Below are 19,934 nucleotides of genomic sequence, written 5' to 3'. Positions count from 1 at the left end.
AAAAAGAAAACTTTGAACATTTTATTTGTATTGGCCGCATACTTTCACAATTCCGTGTTGCAAATTTCCAAAAAACAACTTTGACACATTATGATGTAGTGAATAAGTCTGTTCATGTAAAAATTATCCAGTAACTTGCCAGTAACTTAATTTCCGAGAAATCTCTCTCAAAGAGGAGAATATCAAAAAATGTACATGAACGCAAAAATAGTTACAATTTGCAAGTTTTACGAACAGCTGATTAAATTGTTGGCAGAAAAATCTCAAAAATTAAAAAAATGTTCACTTGAGCTACCTCGTATTAAATTTAAAAAAAAAAATTAAGCAAATAAAATGCAAATCCACAATAAGTCAGATGAAGAACATTCCAATAGCCATTGCAATTCGTAAATTTGAATTCGTGTTTAGTTTTACTTTGCGATCAGCTATTTTTCTCACTTGCAAATACTTAAAAGTAAAAATTTATCCAGTAAAAACTTGCAACTTCCCCTCAAAATGAATTGTCAATTTGCTCTCTCACTTTCCCCTACTTTGTAAGTTTTTTGGGTACATGAACACCAAATCGTGATAATTTATGGCAATTTTTACAAACTATTTTCTTCGAAAAATGATGAAATATTGGAAAAAACTAGTTTCGTAGATAACTCGTGCTCTTTTAAGTGCAGAGAATTAATTGTATATGAATTCCCGTGAAACGCTGAGAATTTATCCGATATTCCATCAGACGACCTTTAAGGGCGTTCCCGTATATTCTTTATTTATTTGCTTAAACACGTTTTTTTTTTTGTTTGTAAAAAAATATTGTGAACTTTAAATAAAAGGTGACCAATATAGAGATATCGGATTTTAAATTGAAATAAAACAACGAAAATTCAAATTGATTATGCAATATTTGTTATTTTTGTGTATAACCATTAATGAAATTTATTTTTTTAAGATAATCCCTTTCAAATATAAGCCACGACGACGCCGTTATTTGACCATCCGTAAACACCAATTGTGAATTAATCGCTGGAGGACTTCAGTCGGTATCTCGTAAATAACTTTAATAATGTTGGCTTCCAACGCTTCAATCGAAACTGGTTGACTTTACATACCACCACAAATAAAATTTGTGATATCACACGATCTTTGTGCCAATCCACTGGCCCGAAACGAGAGATAAATTGCTCACCGAAACGAAGACGGACGACGCAGTAAATCCATTGTTTCACGAGCTGTATGCCAAGTGGCGCCGTCTTATTGTTGTGGAGATCACGGGCTTCAATTTTCGTCATCGAAAAGTCGTTTATCATGGCGAATAGCGTTCGCCATTCACTGAGCCTATGATTCCTCCAACCCATAGGCCGCGTCAAACGGTTGTTTTCAGTGAATGTAATAGCTGTTCTTGAATGGTTTCGGGTTGCTCTTGAGCCCAAATACGGCAATTAATTCGGGTCCCGAAATGCGGATCTTCAGCGAGTTTTTCAAGAGCCCACTGAATGAAATTATGACGCTTTGAAAGATCGGTTGGCTTCAAATCTTTGACTACCTGTATCTTATACGCTTTTAAACGAAGATCTTTGCGTAAAATCGCCCAAGTGGTGCCACACGATAGGGGCAAGTTGTGCCATAAGATAGGCCAAGTTGTTAAGATTGGCGCCGAATCGATAATATACATATTATATATTTATTCGTTTTAACAGTTTTTATACCCAGTCCATTTTTATGGCATAGTTAATCAAAGAAATTATCTGGTTTCATGTTTTGTAGTTCATTGCCAGTTTATTTAATAAAAAATGTTAGCAAATATGAATGTTGTTTCCAAATTATTAGAAAAAAAGCAGTGATCTTGGTTTGATGTTTCTTATTTTCTACCGCATTCAATACAGCCTTTTCGCGCAGTGATTGTAGCACATTAACTTTCCTCGGGCTAATTTTTTCAGCAGTTGCCCATGCTATAGCTTTGTTGAACGGCTTCGGACGAACTTATACGCTTTTGTTCATTTCCACCTGTAGCTTCAACTTCATCTTCGGATTCGCTTTCTTCAATAGCTTCAACCTCTTCAATCAAGTCGTCGTTATTCCAGTCTCTTATTTCTTGTTCTGTGAAAGTAGCCTAATAAATATTTATTATTGTTATCGTGTGTTTTTTTATTTACATCAAAACCATAACTACCTCAGGATGTAAGTGTTCGAGAATTTCGGCAGCTTCTTTTCCCATACTTTTAGCTTCAGCTTCTATTTGGTTTTTCACGACACTAAGTGGAATGTCATCGTCGTCATCGTCTTTCAGGTTTGCAAAGTTTAAAATATTTGTCCAGCATTTCGCCAACGTCTCCTGTCTCAATTTATTCCAAGCTCTATCCAAAAATGTAACAGCATCTCTCAAGCTAATTTTTTTTTTAATGATTGGATCAAATCGCAATCATCGGAGAAAATAGCTGCCAATAGAGAATTTCGGTAATGTAGCTTTGTTATTCTTATTGCGTTTTGATCCATTGGTTGAATCAAAGGAGTTAGATTCGGCGGCATAAACATCACCCTAATTAAACCATCTTTGGATCTTAACGTGTCCTCGTTTGGATACGAAGGTGCATTGTCAAGCAAAAGTAATGCCTTTTCACGTAGCCCTATAATTTTTAAATAAGTTTTCACCTATGTAATAAAAAAATAGGTTTTTTAAAGGGTGTTTAGTTTGTAGTCAAATAAGAATTTGCCTGTGGTAGAAACGAAAAGTGAAACCAATTTTGGAACAGAGTTGATGTCATCCAGGCTGATTTTGAGCTTCGGTACTCCACTGGGCAGTTAAAATGCCTAAATGCACGCGGATTTTCGGCTTTTCCAATGACAAGCATTTTAACCTTGTGTTTCCCTGTAGCATTCGCACACGCCAGAAATGTGATGCGCTGTTTTTCAGATTTGTTTCCCGGTGCCTGCTTTTCCATTCTAGAAACGTATGATTTTCCCGGAAGGAGCTTCCAATATAACCCGGATTCATCTGCGTTGTAAATTTGTTCTGGGCATAGTTCAAGCTCCTGAATTTTAGCTTGTAACTAAGTTTTGAAAGGCTCCACTAACTCTGGTCGCGAGGATAGTTTTCCCCCTGAGATTGGAATCAATCGTATGACGTTTTTTTAAATTGTGTAGCCACCCATCGCTGGCAAAGAAGGTTGAGCCATTCTCGCCATATTTGGCATGTAACTCCTTAGCTTTTCAAAATTAATCCATTTATAGGATAATTCTTGCTGCGTTGTAATAAAAACCACATGTAAAGCTTTTTTCCACTTTTGGCAATTCTGAAGCGCGAAGCGTTTTTACGTTTTCCAGGGCTCGATAGCGTGTTATTAACGCATTCCAAAATTTTGTTTTCATTTTTCACAATTCCACAAATTGTGGACTTGGCAGTGTTATATTTTTTGGATAGAGCTGTGATACTAACGCCATTCTTAGCCTCGTTAATTATTTCAGCCTTTTTTGATAAACTCAAAACATTTAGTTTTCGTCCCATTATAAAACGCAAATAAATTTGATCTTAACCGCGCAAAATCCCGTGTATCACTGACAAATATCAATCAATTTAAAAGAAAAGTTCCGTAATTAGCAAGAAACCTAGCCAGTGCGGCGCCTCAGAATGAAGCAAAAGACGCACATAACGACAAAAATTTGAATACTGGCCGTTACAGCACATGCAAAACGACAGTTTCTCACATGTTTTTCCACGAAAAAAGAAATAAATTGTTCGAGTTTTAGAGTAGCTACATTTTGTTCGAGTTTTAAAGTAGTCAATGGGGGAAAAAAAAAGTTCAAGTTTCTGAATATTCGAGGTTATTTTGTATCGTGTGTTCGAGTTTTCGCGATTGCACTGTATTTAGTTTGACAGTAGTCAAAAAAGTTTTTTTTAATAGCGGTCGCCCCTCGGCAGGCAATGGCAAACCTTCTAGTATATTTCTGCTATGAAAAAGATCCTCATAAAAAATATCTGCCTTTATTTATGGGATTTTAAATAGAAGGCCGTTTGTTCCTGCTAGGAACCACGGAAATATGTATTTGTATACCTATACAACCATAATTTACTTTATACCTAAAAATGTTAATCTTTTCAGAAACCAAATAAATAAAAACTGAGGTAGATATCTAACCAAACGCAGTACAATATATGGATGTTGATTTACTTATTTATTTATTTATTAATAATGAAATATAATTATAAATAACTATATTACAAAAAGAGGCACTAGCTACTAAGACTATCGGCCTGATGTTTATCTAATATATCTTAACATTACTGAGTATAACAACTTTAGATTAGGGAACATTAATTGTATTAAGATATAGTAGATTGTTTTGGTATATAAACTTGTAAATATCTTTAACATTATCGTGTGAATATTTTCTTAATGCGACGGAAGGTGATTGGTTTTTAAATATGTTTTTCCTACTATTGGAAAACTTAAGGCAATGATCTAAAATGTGATTTATAGACAGTGGGCGGTTGCATATACTACACTCGGGGGCTGCTTTACCAGTTAGGAGGTGTTCGTGGCTAATTTTAGTATGACTTAGACGGCATCTTGTGAAAATTTTTAGCTGCTGAGAGGAGCAATTCGATGGGATATCTGGCCTATTTCGTTCCGGATTTATGCGCTTGTAGGCGTGCTGCTATTTGCACCAATGATTTACTTAGAAAATCGTCTCATGTAAATGCAGTTTTACCCTCAAGATAAATTTTGAAATGTTTGGCAGCACTTTCAGCTATTCAATTAACACAATATTCACAATAATTTTAAGCTCATATTGAATAGTAAACAGGCTAATCAACTTTTATGATGTCAAAATTTTGGCAACTACGGTATCAAATTTTATTTGTGTGAAATTGTAGTAGTTTTTTTAAATATGTTAAGTTAAACTGTGGTGGATCTATCACAATTGTGGGAAACTGGCGGCATTGCAGCCAGCCTATATAGGTACAAAAAACCTGCTGATTTTTTCCTTCTGATCTGGCGGCATCTGTCTAAAATCTTATGATCAGCTGTTAGAATGAATTTTGCAAGGCGAATCCACACAAGGTGAGTTTGCTATAGCAGTTAATTTTTGTTTTTTTGCGATTTGCTTGTTTAAATGTTTTATTTCTTTATTGGTGCCATATTTCCTTATTTACATTATCATTGAAATTCCAACAATTCAATAACCAAATTGCAGAACCAAACACAGGTAAATGTTGGTGATGCTCTAGCAAAGTCACCTCATATGGATTCGCCTTGGATTATTGCATTTGATTTGCTTTTCAATCATCAGACGTTTACAAAACATTACAACTTCTGCATTTTCAAACGATTTCTGCATAAAAGGAGGGATCTTAGTGTGTTGCGGCCATTCCAAAGACTTAAACTACTACCTATAAGTATCTTTGCAAACAAGATTTATGGACGAATTTAAAATTCCGCTGTTGCCCACCACAGCAACGAGCAAAGCAAACAAAGATTCTGATCCCACAACAAATGAACCTAAAGAAGAAGACAAACAACAATCAAAAAAGGATGCAACTTCAACAACTGACAACGACTGCACAGCAAAGCCAGCCTGTCCTTATAAAGTACCGCCATGGTCACAGCCACCTCCGGCATCCATCAACTACAGGTTTGAGATATTAAAATCGGGCCAAATCATAGATGAAATAAAGAATTTACAAGCAAAAGCTTTTTGGAAATTCGGCCGGCTACCTCCTCCTGCAAATGATCTCGAACTAGCACACCCAACAATTTCTCGCTTTCATGCAATTCTGCAATATAGGCCAAAAAATAGTACACAATCCGATGGTGAAAATGCTTCTAATAAGCTTAAAGATGAACCGCCAGAGGGTTGGTATATATACGACTTAAATAGCACCCATGGAACATTTTTGAACAAACAACGTATACCACCTCACGTCTTCATACGAATACGTGTTGGTCATATGTTGCGTTTGGGCGCCAGCACCCGTTCCTATATTCTTCAAGGTCCAGAGGAAGATGCGGAACCTGAGTCAGATTTAACAGTGACTGAGTTGCGTGAACAACATAAGGAAAAACTAATTGCAGCTGAAGCTGAAGCAATTCGCAAAGCGGCAGAAGCCGAAGAACGCGAGCGCAATGAGGGGATTAACTGGGGTATGGGAGAGGAAGCAGATGAGGAAACTGATTTAACCCACAATCCATTTGCGAGCACAAACAATGAAGAACTATTTCTCGATGATCCTAAAAAAACATTACGAGGTTATTTTGAGCGTGAAGGTATGGAATTAGAGTACAAGTGCGACGAAATGTCTGCTGGATCGTTTGTGTGCCGAGTAGAATTGCCATTAAGCGATGCCTTTGGCCGACCTATAGTAGCTGAAGTTGTGCACAAAGGGCGAAAAAAAGAATGTGTTGTGCAATGCGCACTGGAAGCTTGTCGAATCCTCGATCGGCACGGCGTTTTACGTCAAGCAAATCAAGGTAAAAATGTTAAAAAGCTTACGGTTGTTTTAATTGTAAAGAATTATATTTGAAATTTTAGCAAAATCAAATACTTTATTTTTTGCAATTTCCAGAGCCTTTGAGGCGGAAAGTAAAACCTCAATCCGATTCTGAAGAAGACGACTTTCTTGACCGAACGGGCGACGTTGAACGAAAGAAACAACGAAAGTCAAATCCGTCAACGAATAGTGCTCTAACATACGAAGATTTGGTAAGAATTAAAATACACATATTTGTATCTACCTCTATTTCACGTATGCGTTTTTTTTTATTAAACTTTTCAGCTAAAAAAAGATTCTGAGATCGTTGGACAACTGAAAGAGGTAGAAGACGATATATTACGATATCAAGACACACAACGCCGTCTTAAGGCTTTTGAATCGAATAATAGTGACGATTTAGACCACTTTATGGAAAACCTAACAGATGCTACTCAACTGGATAAGACGGAAATCCGCAAATTAAGGGTATATTGTCTCATTCGTCCTATCATGTTTTTGAAATACATTATACAATATATAATTTTTCCGGTTTCTCGTAGTTGGAACAACAACGACTCAATGCGGAAAAACAAAAAGTTCAACGATTGATAAAGATCGCTAAACCGATAGATTTCAAATTTGAGTCAATTGCATCAGCAAAGATAAGCCCCAATACGAAGAGACAGCTGCCAATAATTGGAAAGCGTAATCAGTTCAGCAAATTTAAAATAGCGAAGATTGTTAAATCCAATAAAATTGCGGAAATCGAAAAACACACAAATTTGGCCTCCGATGAAGAAGAAATAGAGGAAGAAGACGAAATCACCTTACATCATGCAAAAGCTACTAAAAGTACTATTGCACAAGGGTCTCCTATTTCTGTAGAGGAAGGTGAAATTAAGCCTGAAACTACGAATGAAGAACCATTAGAAGCAACTTCTAATTCACCAAACAGTACAAAAAAGATATATGGCCCAGCTGTTGTGCCGCAAGAAATCTTAGAGAGCAATGTGCAAGATATGTTAGAAGAGCGCCAAGATACAAAGCTGCCAACAGAATGCACGTCTATCAATGGAGGTACTGAAATGGAGTCTGCAAGAAAAAAACGTAGACAGCGTCAACGACAACGCCAAAAACGACAAGATGCGGATATGAACGAACTCGAGGAACACGAGTCCAGTGAGAAGTATGCCAAGTGGGTACCACCATCTAACCAAAGTGGTGATGGTTACACAGAATTGAATGCGAAATATGGATACTAAATTATGTTTATCTATTGCATTTATGTATGCACACCATATGTATATTAGTATCTGTTATTCCATTAACTTTACGAAAACGACACCATATAAAAAACTTTCTATTTATATTTCAACACTTCACATGCGTGTCACAACGGATTTACATTTCCAAATAATTTTATAAGAAACTGGACAACATTTTAACTTTTTCCCTTTGGTTGCGCAAGTTCAATAATTCTCGGTGATGCTTTAGCTTTCAGTGCAGCCGGGGAGATTGCGAAGGGATTTTCACGTATATGAGCATTCTCATATTCCTTCGGTTCCGCTAACTCTTTAATGCGAGCGGTGGTGCGTGCTTTAAGCGCATTTGGCGATATAGAAAATGGATTCTCCTTCAGGTCCGATTCTCCGACACCTTTCACGCGCGCTGTAGCCAACTCTTGTGTACGTGTCGTAGCTAAATTTCAATTTTTTAATTTATATTTGATTCACAATTAAAAAGTAAATTATACCCACCTTTGTACGCTAAAGCAGCAGGACTAACCGGTATAGGGAAGTTTTGAATAAGCGCTGACTCGTCATACATTCTCGGTTGTGATATTTTCCTTATGCGTTCCGATGGCTCATACGACTTCATTCCCGGTGTAAGCGTCCAAGGCCCCTTCGTTGGTTCTTCATGCGTTTTCGGAAAAGCCAGCGTATGAAATCTTTTCATATTCTGAAGTTTCATCTTTTTGACTGGCTTTGAAAGGAAATACGTACATAATAAAATATTTTAAAAACAAATTAAATGCATTTTACCAATTTCGGTTGTTTAGGTTCTTTTTTAGGTTTCGCCAATTTCTTAAGATATTTCGTATGTTTTTTCCACTCAGCATCATCCCATTTGTGTATTGGAATTCTATAATAATTTTTATTCAGCTTGGTCTTAAGAGCATTTATTTATAAATCATACTTTTTCTCCGGCGGTTGTATATTGTTCAAACGGCTATAAACTGAGAACAAGCTGAGGCGTATTAAGCGATTTATACCCACTACTCGTAAGGGTTCGAATAACTCCTTAATTCTGTTTTTGAACAGAAGTAACTTTCTGTAAAAGCGCGCATAGAACTATTTTTTAGCATGCATTCAAAATATAAGTTTTTATAGATATTTTTTCACTTACCGAACCGCTGGTAGGGCGAGTTGTTCGGTGCGTGTTCGCATTGGTGTTTCACGCACAAATTCAATTGGTTTTTTATATTTACATGGGCATTGAGGTACGAATTTCCTTCTGATGGGTCTAGTTCCCTGAGCTATTTTCAGTAATCGCTTACGTTTCGTAAATATATATTTATGGCGTCCCATCAGCCGTTGCCAACTTTTGCTTATGTCAGGCAGGAAGCAGCTCATATTTTTCGGCAGATTATCAAATTTTGGACAGCATTTTGAACTTCTTGCAGCATTATTCATTTTTATGTTTTTTTATATTAATTTTTATGTGCACCAATAATTTTGTTTTGAATTTCAGTATTTATGTACACATACAACAATTTCAATTTGAAAACAAAATTTAAAAATATAGATTATCAAACGAAAGGAAACAAGTAGAAAAGTTATTCAAGTGAAATGAATTTCACCTGATTGGACCTTAAAAAGGCAGGGAACCAGCATTAACGATAACATGTCAACAGTAAATTCACGGCGACCCTCTTTACCACCTAGACGAATGAAATCAAAATACAGCTAAAGGTCAATGTCTGCGACGCACCAATACCCACAGTAAACCCCAAAATTTTGGGCGTTACCTAAACGACATAGACGGGTAGACACTTATCACCTTCCTAAACTCCCACCTCTGAATGCCGTCATCGAAGACCAACCATCACCTATTCCAGACGTAGTGCTTCAGCTACCCCAAGAGACCCGCGTAACTTTGGCCGAATTGTGTGCTGGATACTGTAGCAGACTAAGCTCATACCTATCTAGAATCGACTCCGACTTACCCAACATATGTCCACACCACACGACACTAACCACCTTTTCACATGCCCCATCAAACCTACTCACCTAACACCCCTCTCCCTCTGGACCCAACCTGTCAAAACAGCACGTTTCCTGGGTCTACCATTCGATGAGTTAGACGAAGACGATCAGTAACTACATCGCACTTGCAGGGTTTAGTAAGCTGCTACAACAACATAACAACATCAGCCTTGAAATGTAACGCAGAATCTTTCTGACCAACGAGTGCTACTTTGGAGTAAGGGCTTCGTTGGATGGGTCATGCCGTTCGAAGGGAAACAAACGCTCCAGCTCTGAAAGTATTCGATGCGGTAGTAGCTGGTGGTGGAAAAGGAAGAGCAAGACCTCCTTCGCGTTGGAAAGATCAGGTGAAGGACTTGGCTTCACTTGGCGTGTGTTCAACTGGCGCCGGTTAGTACGAGAAAGACTGGCACGCATTTTTAAACTCGGCCAAAATCGCTTAAGCCGTTATCACCTCAATCAAGAAGAAGAAGATATTTTGCAACAGTGTCGTAATTTGTCTTATGCGGCGGTCAAATTCCATACTTTCATTTGGCAATCGGTCACTGCATTTCAAATCGCAATTATTCGATGATAAAAATGCAGTGACCTTCGGCCACGATGCACTATTTGGAATATGAGCTCGCATTTAACTGTTTTTATTTAATAAAAGTGTAAACTTAAAATTTATCTCAAACACTTGGCAAACATAGATTCACACTTTCATTTAAAAACAAATTAACTCCGATAATAGCCAACTGCGTAGGCTTTCGGTTTAGCCAATTCCCTCAGGCGGGGCGTTATTCTAGCTCGGAGCGCTCTTGGTGATACCCGGTAGGCATCAGGACGGGTGTGTTTATCAAAGAACTCCTTTGGCTCCGCTAGCTCAATTATTCTTTGTGATGTTTTTGCTTTAAGTGCATTTGGATTTATCTTAAATGGATCCTCCTTCACTTCTGGCTTATATTGATGATAAATTGGTGGCAAAGCCAGTTCTTTAATACGTTCAGAGGCTAGATATGACAGATAGAGACAGTTATTAACAATTTTTCTTCTTTATTTTATTTTTTTTGAAGTGAAAACTTCTTTAGAATCGTTGGGAGTGATTTGAGACTCGATTAAACGAAAAAGCGACACTACGAAGCGTTATATGCTGATATACATACGTATGTATATGTGTGTGGCTGCGTACTGCTGAGCCACGCTAGTATAGTGAGTATTGTAGTATGTATACCAGGGTTGGACGTTTACAATTACATTGTAAACAATTGTAAATAATATAAACAATTGTAAACGTTTACCAGCATATGTCTAGAACTATATACGAACGACGTATTGAGCAAGCGCTTAATGTCTACTCTCTAGCAGCTTATTATTTGTATCCATATCATGACCGAAACAAGTTAGATCCTGATAAAACTGCAAAAGTAACGGATTTCCTTTTTAATACTATGAGTGGAGAAGCTTTGCAGCAGCTTGACCTATTTCTGAACAGAAGATCCTACTTCGGCGTATTACAGTCAAAAAACTTGAGCGAAGATGCCTGTTTATATTGGAGAATGGCATCGATAAAATATCCACCTCTGGCAGAAACAGCTTTGAAATTAATCAATATACCCACCTCTTCAGCGCAAATTGAACGCGTATTTCCGAATTGGAATTTTATTCATTCAGATTCGAGGAACAGACTCTCATTTGCAAGGTCCAAAAAGCTACTTTTTATTTATTATCAAATGAAAATTGACCAAATCAATGAAGAATCGGACAGTGAAAATTAATAAAAATATTAAAATACTAAATATTAAAGCGTATTTTTTTATTATTTTTATTACAAGCTTGGAAAACTGTTTGAAAAATAGTGAAAATGCTTAATTAGTAGTAGATTGTTTCTGACTCATAAAAAAAAGCAAAAAAAGTTAATTGTTTACAATTGTTTACAAAAATGAATTGTTTACGTAAACAATTAGCTTGTAAACAATTGCTGTAAACAATGTAAACAATTTACAGGCCCAACCCTGATGTATACTACACTGCCTATTACTTGCTTTGGTGTTTAGCTCAAGCGTCATACGTATGTGTTTGTATGTATGCTAGTACGTATGTGTGCGCGCCTGCGTATTACGGAGCCACGGCGAGCGAGAAAGCATTATGTATACCTATACTACACTACCTAATACTTGCTTAGACCAAGCGTCCTACGAATGTTTGTGTGTATGTTAGTACGTCTGTGTAATATACGCGTTACGACGCTCATAATAGCAACCGCGTGTGCTGTATTACGTCCGTATTTTTATATTCGTAAATATTTTCATTTTTAAATATTTACCGCAATTGCAGGCGGTGTTGCAATATATCACAATCAAAATGACGGTGCTCGTATTGTAACCCCACAGATAGATCTGAATGCACAGCAACTAGAATCACTGTCTGTTCAGCTCTCTAAAGTGGGAGAAATATGTGCATGCGAAACCAGATTGAGCAATGGAAAAACTGTTTTAATTGTAGCAATTTATATTTCACCGAATCAATCAATAAATAGCATCACGGAATTCATTCACGAAAATTTAATAAAGTATACACCAGAAGTATCGCGGATACTTAGAAAAGATTACGACAAAGTTCCAATGATTTTAAGTGACGATTTTAACGTAAATTTTGCATTGGACACAGCGGTTCCTTTAATTGACTTTCTCAATACAACATTCAATTTAAAAATGTGTAACAATCGCACTGAATCGACAACACGATCAAAAACAACAATTGACGCGGTATTTCAAAGATATGTTGACAGCATCGAAACCAAAGCATTTGTATCATATTTTAGCTATCATAAGCCACTCGTATCATTTGTTGAAATTGAAAACATTGAGGATGAATAATAATAAAATGAAGAAAATAAAATATGAACTTTATAGCAATATTATAATGAACCTATAATTATCCCGCTTCTAATGCTGCTTTCATCTCATTCTCTCTCAGTTTGTTTTACGGAAGGTTTCACTTCTATCGCGACTAACCGTTAGACTGGTATTTTTTTTTTTTTTGATTATTCTAATACGCCACTTTCATAATTTGTTTTATTTTATTTTGGTTTAGGCTCACCTTATTTTTTTTAGAATATTTTCTTTCTACTTACTAACCATGGTAGCTAAGCGCACTTTCCTTAACTCGAAATGCCTCTTCCGCGTCGTCAAAGGCTTTATAAATACGCGGCTTTGAAATATTTAAAATCCTCTCCGAAGGTGTGTAAAATTTCATATTATTTGTAAGTGCCCATTCTTTGGGTTCATCGTATTCGTATTGCTTTGGTGTCGCCAATTTTTTATAACGCCGCGAAGGTGATCCCTTATCCTTTCCCATAAATCCAAACCCCTATACGTTTGAAATCGTTGAAGACGTTAAAAAATATCAAATTTTATAAAATAATATACGAGTATCAGATTAGACTAGGTCTGTTCATGTAAAAATTATCCAGTAACTTGCCAGTAACTTAATTTCCGAGAAATCTCTCTCAAAGAGGAGAATATCAAAAAATGTACATGAACGCAAAACCAGTTACAATTTGCAAGTTTTACGAACAGCTTATTAAATTTTTGGCAGAAAAATCACAAAAATTAAAAAAAATTTCACTTGAGCTACCTCGTTTTAAATTAAGAAAAAAAATTAAGCAAATAAAATGCAAATCCACAATAAGTCAGATGAAGAACATTCCATTAGCCATTGCAATTCGTAAATTTTAATTCGTGTTTAGTTTTACTTTGCGATCAGCTATTTTTCTCACTTGCAAATTATTACAAGTAAAAATTTATCCAGTAAACAATTGCAACTTCTCCTCAAAATTAAATGTATTTTGCTCTCTCCCTTTCCCCGACTTTGCAAGTTTTTTGGGCACGTGAACACCAAAACGTGATAATTTTTAACAATTGTTACAAAATATTTGCTTCATGAACAGACCTATTGTTGTTGCTTCTGTAATAGCATAAAATCTGCGCCAACAATTTTTCGTTCGCAGTTTACTCGATGACTTGGGAATGGCATTGGGGTCTTATATATTTATATGGGCATTTCTCCAATGTCGAATGCGACATTCGTACGCATTCAAAGTGATAAAAAACATATACCAAAACATTATTTTATTTTGACAAAAGGCGAAAGCTATAGCACTTGATTAGCACTATGATTGGTGCTAAGGTTGTTTTTGGGAAATTGTTCGTTTTCAAGATAATTACAAAAAATCAAGCCATTCGCATGCAACAAAAACAGAAGTCGCTTTCAAAGCAAAAAAATCAAACACTTTTTTCAGCGAAACCTGAAGAAATATATTAATGCGAATAATTTTTAAATGATATGCATTGATGTATCTTAATAATGCTTTTTATTTTATTCAAAAACATTAAGTAGTTTATTTTTTATTTAATTTTAATCACTGTCGCACGTGACATGTCGCATGCGACATTTTGTTCCATCATACTTTTTATGTTTATTTTTTTACTTTTTATGTAGTTAGACATGCAAAAGATGATTATAAATGATTTTTAATATATTCAATATATTTATTTTAACAACCAAAATTATAAACTTAACAAAATATCTTCAATAAAGAAAAACGAAAATAAGTATATTAATCTTATATACTATGTAAAAGCAAAGAACGGAAACTAACTTAACTGAGAATAGTATTACTAATGTCAAATAAAGTTCTTTTAATGGAATATGCAGTCCTAGCTGCTTCTAACTGTTGGCCATCGCAACAAAACGAATGCAACTAGGATATACCTGGAATATTTTTCACTTCCTTCCATTTTTCGTCCAACTTATAATGAAGAGACAAATTTTCAATTTGAGCAGATGGCATAAAATACATTTTAATTCCATTTGTGTTGTTTTGTGTACATTGATAAAACGATAGTGCATCTGGTAAAACAACGTTTTTAGATTTTGTTATTTGCCACACTTTTCTTTTAATGACGGCTCCAACTCCATCAACGGCTCCCTTTCCGTGAGAACTGGCATTACTAGTCATTAACATAAAGCGCTTAGCTACTAATTTGCCTTCAATTATAATGGCGTCTTTCTTTCCTGAAGCTTGCACACTAATATTATCATTCTGATAAAAAGCATTGATGGCATTAATTAGGCTTTCTGGTACGGTTCTGTTGGATTGGTTAACGTTTTTCTTTTCTTCAAACTGCTTATATTTTTTTACCAGGACTTCAAGAACTTTTAGCCTTCTGTGCATGTCTTTTGGCATCGCTTTCTCCACTTTTTTAACAGCTTTCGCCAAGATTTGTCTACATTCGTAAGATGCGTTTCGGCTTTGACGTGCATATGACATTCCATTTTCTAAGAGTTTTTGGCGCCTCTCTCGTTGTCGTATACGATTATATTTCCGTTTTTCTTGAATTATATCTTCTTTGCCTTCAGCCAGTGCTCTCCACGTCTGTCTAGCGTTCCGCATTCTTTCCTTGTTTTTTTATTTATAGTTTTGTAATTTTGTTTCATCATCCTTTAACCTTTCTCTCCACCGTTTACAGTTTTTACTCATCTACATTCAAACATTTTATATTTTGTATTTACATATACAAATAAAGATATTTTCGAACGAAAATTTATTTTGAATCTGTACATTTTACACTTACGATGTCGCACGCTACAAGCTTTAAATAAGTAAAAAGAGCAAAGCGCTGATTATTTTCCAGCAAAGCTTTGTTTATTTAATTAGCAATAAAAATATCTATTTGCTACTAATATTTGATGCAAATTGTACAAATACCTTCGACTCACTGATAACAAATGTTCTTTTTCAATGTCGCACGCGACATCGAGTTATACGGTAAATCAAAGAAAAAATTTACCGTAATTGGCAATCGCATCGTTCCTTTTACATTTTTCTTACATTCTTTACACCGAGATTTAAAAAAGCAAATGTCACAGCATAATATGAGCCCTTGATTTTGAAAGTCGACTAAGTCATATTTTCCTTGTTTCGAGATAATTAGAGTTTTGCGTTTTAAAGGATTAAAAAATATTTTTGCACTATGGAAAATGATTTTTTGACAGTAAAGTAGTGCCAACAAACAAGAATTTATTATGGTTGTGAAATTTATAACCATTTTTAACTGGATATGTGCTTTTGAAAGGTTGCAAATGACTTAGTCGACTTTCAAAATTAACAGAATGACTTTATAAATGACTTATTCCAAGGAAACATTTTTATTAGTAATTAACATTTTATTCAAACTCATTTCATTGCAACAAAGTAAATTATTTGTTAATACATATTTAGGGAAGTAAAGTGTTTGTGAAAAATTGGTGGGATATAGGGTAGTAAATCCTTCATATCTTTATGTTTTTCTTTTGTTATTGGTCTAATAGTTGTGTACAATGGAGGCAAATCAATATTTTTGTATATTTTAGGTCTTCCTATTTTAGGTGAGAGGTCTAATATTTTGAATTCGGAATTGTCATCTAAGGAAGTTTTATAAAACATCTTATATGGAGAATTTTTTAGAAATCTGATCCATTGAATTTTTAGCCAAGACACAGCTTCTCCATTGGTGTTTTTCTTTCTATTATTCGTTGAATCTTTTAGTTGTTTTGTCGAAATGAAATTTTTCTGAGCCATTTGTACCACCAAAAATGGGTTTTTTTTTTACATACTTCTATTAAATTATAATAATGCTCAGGTATGTATAAATAATTCGATTTTTTAATTTTAGTTTCTATCATACCAAAATCGCGATCATTTGGCAAAAAAGAATGGCCGGATACCATAAATTTATGATCAACAGTTTCAACATTGTTATCAGATGACTGTACAATTTTTAACAAAACTAAAGCGATATTGATGTTACGATTTTGTCCTGTGCAGGCATCACTGTAAGCTATGACGTGCTTTTGAGTGGTAATGTCCTGAATATGCTTTAAGATGCAGGACGCAACTTCCTGTGATCCCTTGAAGCGATTGTTTGATCCCATTCATACATTTTAGCATTTTCATTGTGGAAATTATGAAACCCCAAATTGTATACATACATGTTGCGCTTATAATAAGCTACCGAAACAGAAAGTTTTGGATACGCAAGTGCTTTCTGTAGATCAAATGTGAAACCGTAATATTCACTCGGGTTATCTTTTGCTTTTTGTATGTCATCTGTTAAACTTTTTCTGGCCTGTTCGGCACTGATAAGATGTGAATCACGAATTTCCATAAGATGCAACTTCTCGTCTTCGTTACTGGATGCTTCTATTTTTAGTTTTAGTGAATCACACTTTTGGCAAGTGTCTTTACGAGGAGTATGAAAATTTAAGTTGAACTCCGTATTGAAAATTTTCCTGTAAGTCCAATCCTTCACACGTGATATATTATTTTCATCACATTTTTTCACATACAGCTCATACATTTTTCGGATATCTAAGTCAGCACTTAAATACTTTCGACCTGAAGTGTGATGTGATCTCGTGTAATGGCTCTCACATGCTGGAAAACTCAGAATATGTTCTCGTACCACTTTAATTTTATCTTCATCTGTTTTTCTAGATGAACCAAGCATTTTGCCACGTAAATCCATTCCAGGTGATTTGGCATTTAAGGCACCGTTTAATCTTCCGTAAGATATTTTAAAAGTATCAAAAAAAAAAGTTCTACAAATGGAAACTTCTGAATTCCGTAAATTTATATGATACTTATAACTACATTTTCTCATATATCCTTCTTCATTTCTGGGTCGTCTTTGCTTTATTGATAGTTTTCGAACCAAACCGTGCAGAAACAAATTCTGTTTTTCAAAACTTGCTAATTTCCAAAAAAAACCAAAATTTGCTTTCCTATCTTCATATCCAATTGCATTTATACATTGTTTGGAACAACGGCAATCTTTATGTTCGAAAAGTTTACCACTCTCAAGCTTAGACTTTTTTGTTTCATATTCCTCTCCACTATTTCTCTTCATTTTTCTTATATTTTGTGCATAATTAAGTTGATTTCGGCTCCTCTTTCTTGATTTCATGTTGATTTCTTCCATTTGTAGGGGTTCCGAATTCACTTTCACAGTATCAGTTGATTCATCTGAAGACGATATTGCTCTTATTCGTTTCCATTTCTTGGGAGCATTACTTAAACTTCTTCGCAGTACAATGTCTACAATTAACTATAAATAGTACGTTTTTACATTTAAATGATTACTTGATCATACCTGAATCGTTATCTGAAGGCATTACAAAATTATTATTTATTTTCCAAAATTTCTCAACGAACTGACTTAGACGACTATCAAAATGAACAGTTTCCGTATTTTGTTTAACAACCAAAAAATACACTCAATTTTATGAGTTAATTTTCATGGCATACTGCTAATCTCTTCAGATTATGTTAGTTCATTAGGATTAGATAACAAGTAGCTGATAAACTCGATTTTTAAAAATTTTGACTTAGTCGACTTTCAAAATCAAGGGCTCATATATCTCATCAAGATCATTAATCAAAACAAAACATGCAACAGAAATGTTTAAAACGGAAATTTTGCACTGGTTCGATTTTGCATTCGAATATTTCAAAATGTGGTTTGTACAAATGTAAAATTTGTTTACATTAGTTACATTTAATAGATTCCCTATAAAAATATGTTAAAACAACATAATTTTATAGACTTTGAATTTTTTGGCTTCGGTTGACATTTCTATGGAAATGCCCATATATAATTCGCCCTTACACCCTTTTTGTGTATTTGGCCAAGCTCCTCCTCCTCTTTGTGACGTTCATCTTGATGTTGTTTCACAAATGGAGGGACCTACAGTTTTAAGCCGACTCCGAACGGCAGATATTTTTATGAAGAGCTTTTTCATGGCAGCAGTACACTCGGAGGTTTGCCAGTGCCTGCCGAGTGGCGCCTCTATTAGAAAAAACTAGTTCTTCATTTTAGTGTTTCATAGAGATTCGAACCTACATACGTCTTCCGAATGATAGTGACGCACCAGCCCATTCGGCTACGGCACCCGCCAATACATATCTTAATTCTTTTCAGAGGAAGTCGACTTTACTCTGTCGGTATGACCAGGATTTATATTTTAGTATATCTGGCCAAACCATTAGCAGTTTCCAAAAAATATATCGAGGTCGTCTTATGCAGCCACCACAATAATGCTCCCACGTCCGTCGATTCTACGTTACCGGTACGACCCAGATTTATATCCGACCGAGGACTGTCACTCCAGCAACATTCCCCGAACATGTATGGGGAATGTTTATGCTTCTAAAACAACAACAACGTATCTAAATTAGGTACCTTCGTTTGTATTTGTTGTTTCACTGGTTTCCCCTTTTCTTTTTTCGACCTATCCTTCTTCTCTTCTGGTTTGCTCCTATCCGGCTTGGGTTTTGCTAGCCTTTTCATGCGTTCTTGCCTTTCTATTTTTTCGGCTACAGTTAGTTTTTTAGATTCCTCTCTGTGAAAAAATTGTTGCTATAATATTTAAATTGGAAGCGCATTTAAAAACGATCACACTGAGGTGATGTACGAACTTCTTTGGTTGTGACTGTTTGTTCGATAAGCGACTATACAAGGATAGCATACTCTTGCGTAGCATTCTATTGACGATGCATTTACGCTGATTGCTAAAACCTTTGAAGTAGTCACTCGCTTTTAGATCCATAAGGCGCCTATGGGGTACAGTCCGGGTTAATTGCGTGCATTCGAAATTAAAGTTTTAAATACTTACGTCACCGCCGGAAAAGACAATTGCTCAGTACGCGTACGTGATGGAGTATCTTCACGCACAATTTCTACTTTACGATTTCCAATTTCTGGACAAAAACAAGGCGCCCGATATTTTCCAGTTTGATGTTTTGGCTCCGCCAATGCCCATATACGCCTATTATTAGTTACCATGCAATGGTAACGTTCAAGCAGTTTGGAATATTGTTGTCGAAGCTCAGGAAAGAAACACATTTGCTCCGCGGCCACCGCCAATGGCGTAACACAGCATTGTGCTCTGTAAGCTGGCAGTCTTTGCATCAGCATTTTCAAGTGTGCCCGGGTATTATTAAATGAATGTTTGGCAGAAATCCGCCTATAAGTGATTTTAACGCGCCAAAATATTCGGAATAATTGACGCAGTATTCTTATATGCAAATTAACACTCAGACGTGTATGAAGGAAATCAAGATAATCGCTTCTCTCGTAAAAACTTATCGACTATTTTTTTTATATTTTTTGCCCTTCCAACCAAAACTT

At 35.5% G+C, this 19,934-nt stretch overlaps 3 protein-coding genes across 4 annotated transcripts; 1 reads left to right on the top strand and 2 right to left on the bottom strand.

Moving 5' to 3' along the window:
* The first annotated feature begins 5,090 nt into the window (after positions 1 to 5,090).
* Positions 5,091 to 7,896, top strand: LOC128855206 (kanadaptin). 2 transcript variants are annotated; one of them, XM_054089923.1, is made up of 5 exons: positions 5,091 to 5,193; positions 5,278 to 6,455; positions 6,551 to 6,687; positions 6,761 to 6,943; positions 7,018 to 7,896. In XM_054089923.1, the coding sequence occupies exons 2-5, from the start codon at positions 5,405 to 5,407 to the stop codon at positions 7,717 to 7,719; spliced, it is 2,073 nt and encodes a 690-aa protein (XP_053945898.1). In that variant the 5' UTR covers positions 5,091 to 5,193; positions 5,278 to 5,404; the 3' UTR covers positions 7,720 to 7,896. The 2 variants fall into 2 exon arrangements, with proteins under 2 accessions (XP_053945898.1, XP_053945897.1); XM_054089922.1 differs by lacking the exon at positions 5,091 to 5,193 and having other exon boundaries at positions 5,200 to 6,455.
* Positions 7,807 to 9,210, bottom strand: LOC128855210 (testicular haploid expressed gene protein-like). The gene is made up of 5 exons (XM_054089926.1): positions 8,864 to 9,210; positions 8,654 to 8,788; positions 8,500 to 8,599; positions 8,215 to 8,440; positions 7,807 to 8,155 (listed from the first exon to the last, which is right to left on the bottom strand). The coding sequence occupies exons 1-5, from the start codon at positions 9,148 to 9,150 to the stop codon at positions 7,899 to 7,901; spliced, it is 1,005 nt and encodes a 334-aa protein (XP_053945901.1). The 5' UTR covers positions 9,151 to 9,210; the 3' UTR covers positions 7,807 to 7,898.
* A 1,140-nt stretch (positions 9,211 to 10,350) lies between these two features.
* On the bottom strand, positions 10,351 to 19,721 carry LOC128855209 (testicular haploid expressed gene protein-like). The gene is made up of 5 exons (XM_054089925.1): positions 19,420 to 19,721; positions 19,223 to 19,360; positions 18,987 to 19,146; positions 12,843 to 13,074; positions 10,351 to 10,715 (listed from the first exon to the last, which is right to left on the bottom strand). The coding sequence occupies exons 1-5, from the start codon at positions 19,719 to 19,721 to the stop codon at positions 10,441 to 10,443; spliced, it is 1,107 nt and encodes a 368-aa protein (XP_053945900.1). The 3' UTR covers positions 10,351 to 10,440.
* Between the last annotated feature and the right edge of the window lie 213 nt (positions 19,722 to 19,934).

The sequence above is a fragment of the Anastrepha ludens genome, chromosome 2 (assembly GCF_028408465.1).
Source record: "Anastrepha ludens isolate Willacy chromosome 2, idAnaLude1.1, whole genome shotgun sequence".
Lineage (NCBI taxonomy): Eukaryota > Metazoa > Arthropoda > Insecta > Diptera > Tephritidae > Anastrepha > Anastrepha ludens.
This window is presented reverse-complemented; position numbering and strand designations above follow the sequence as displayed.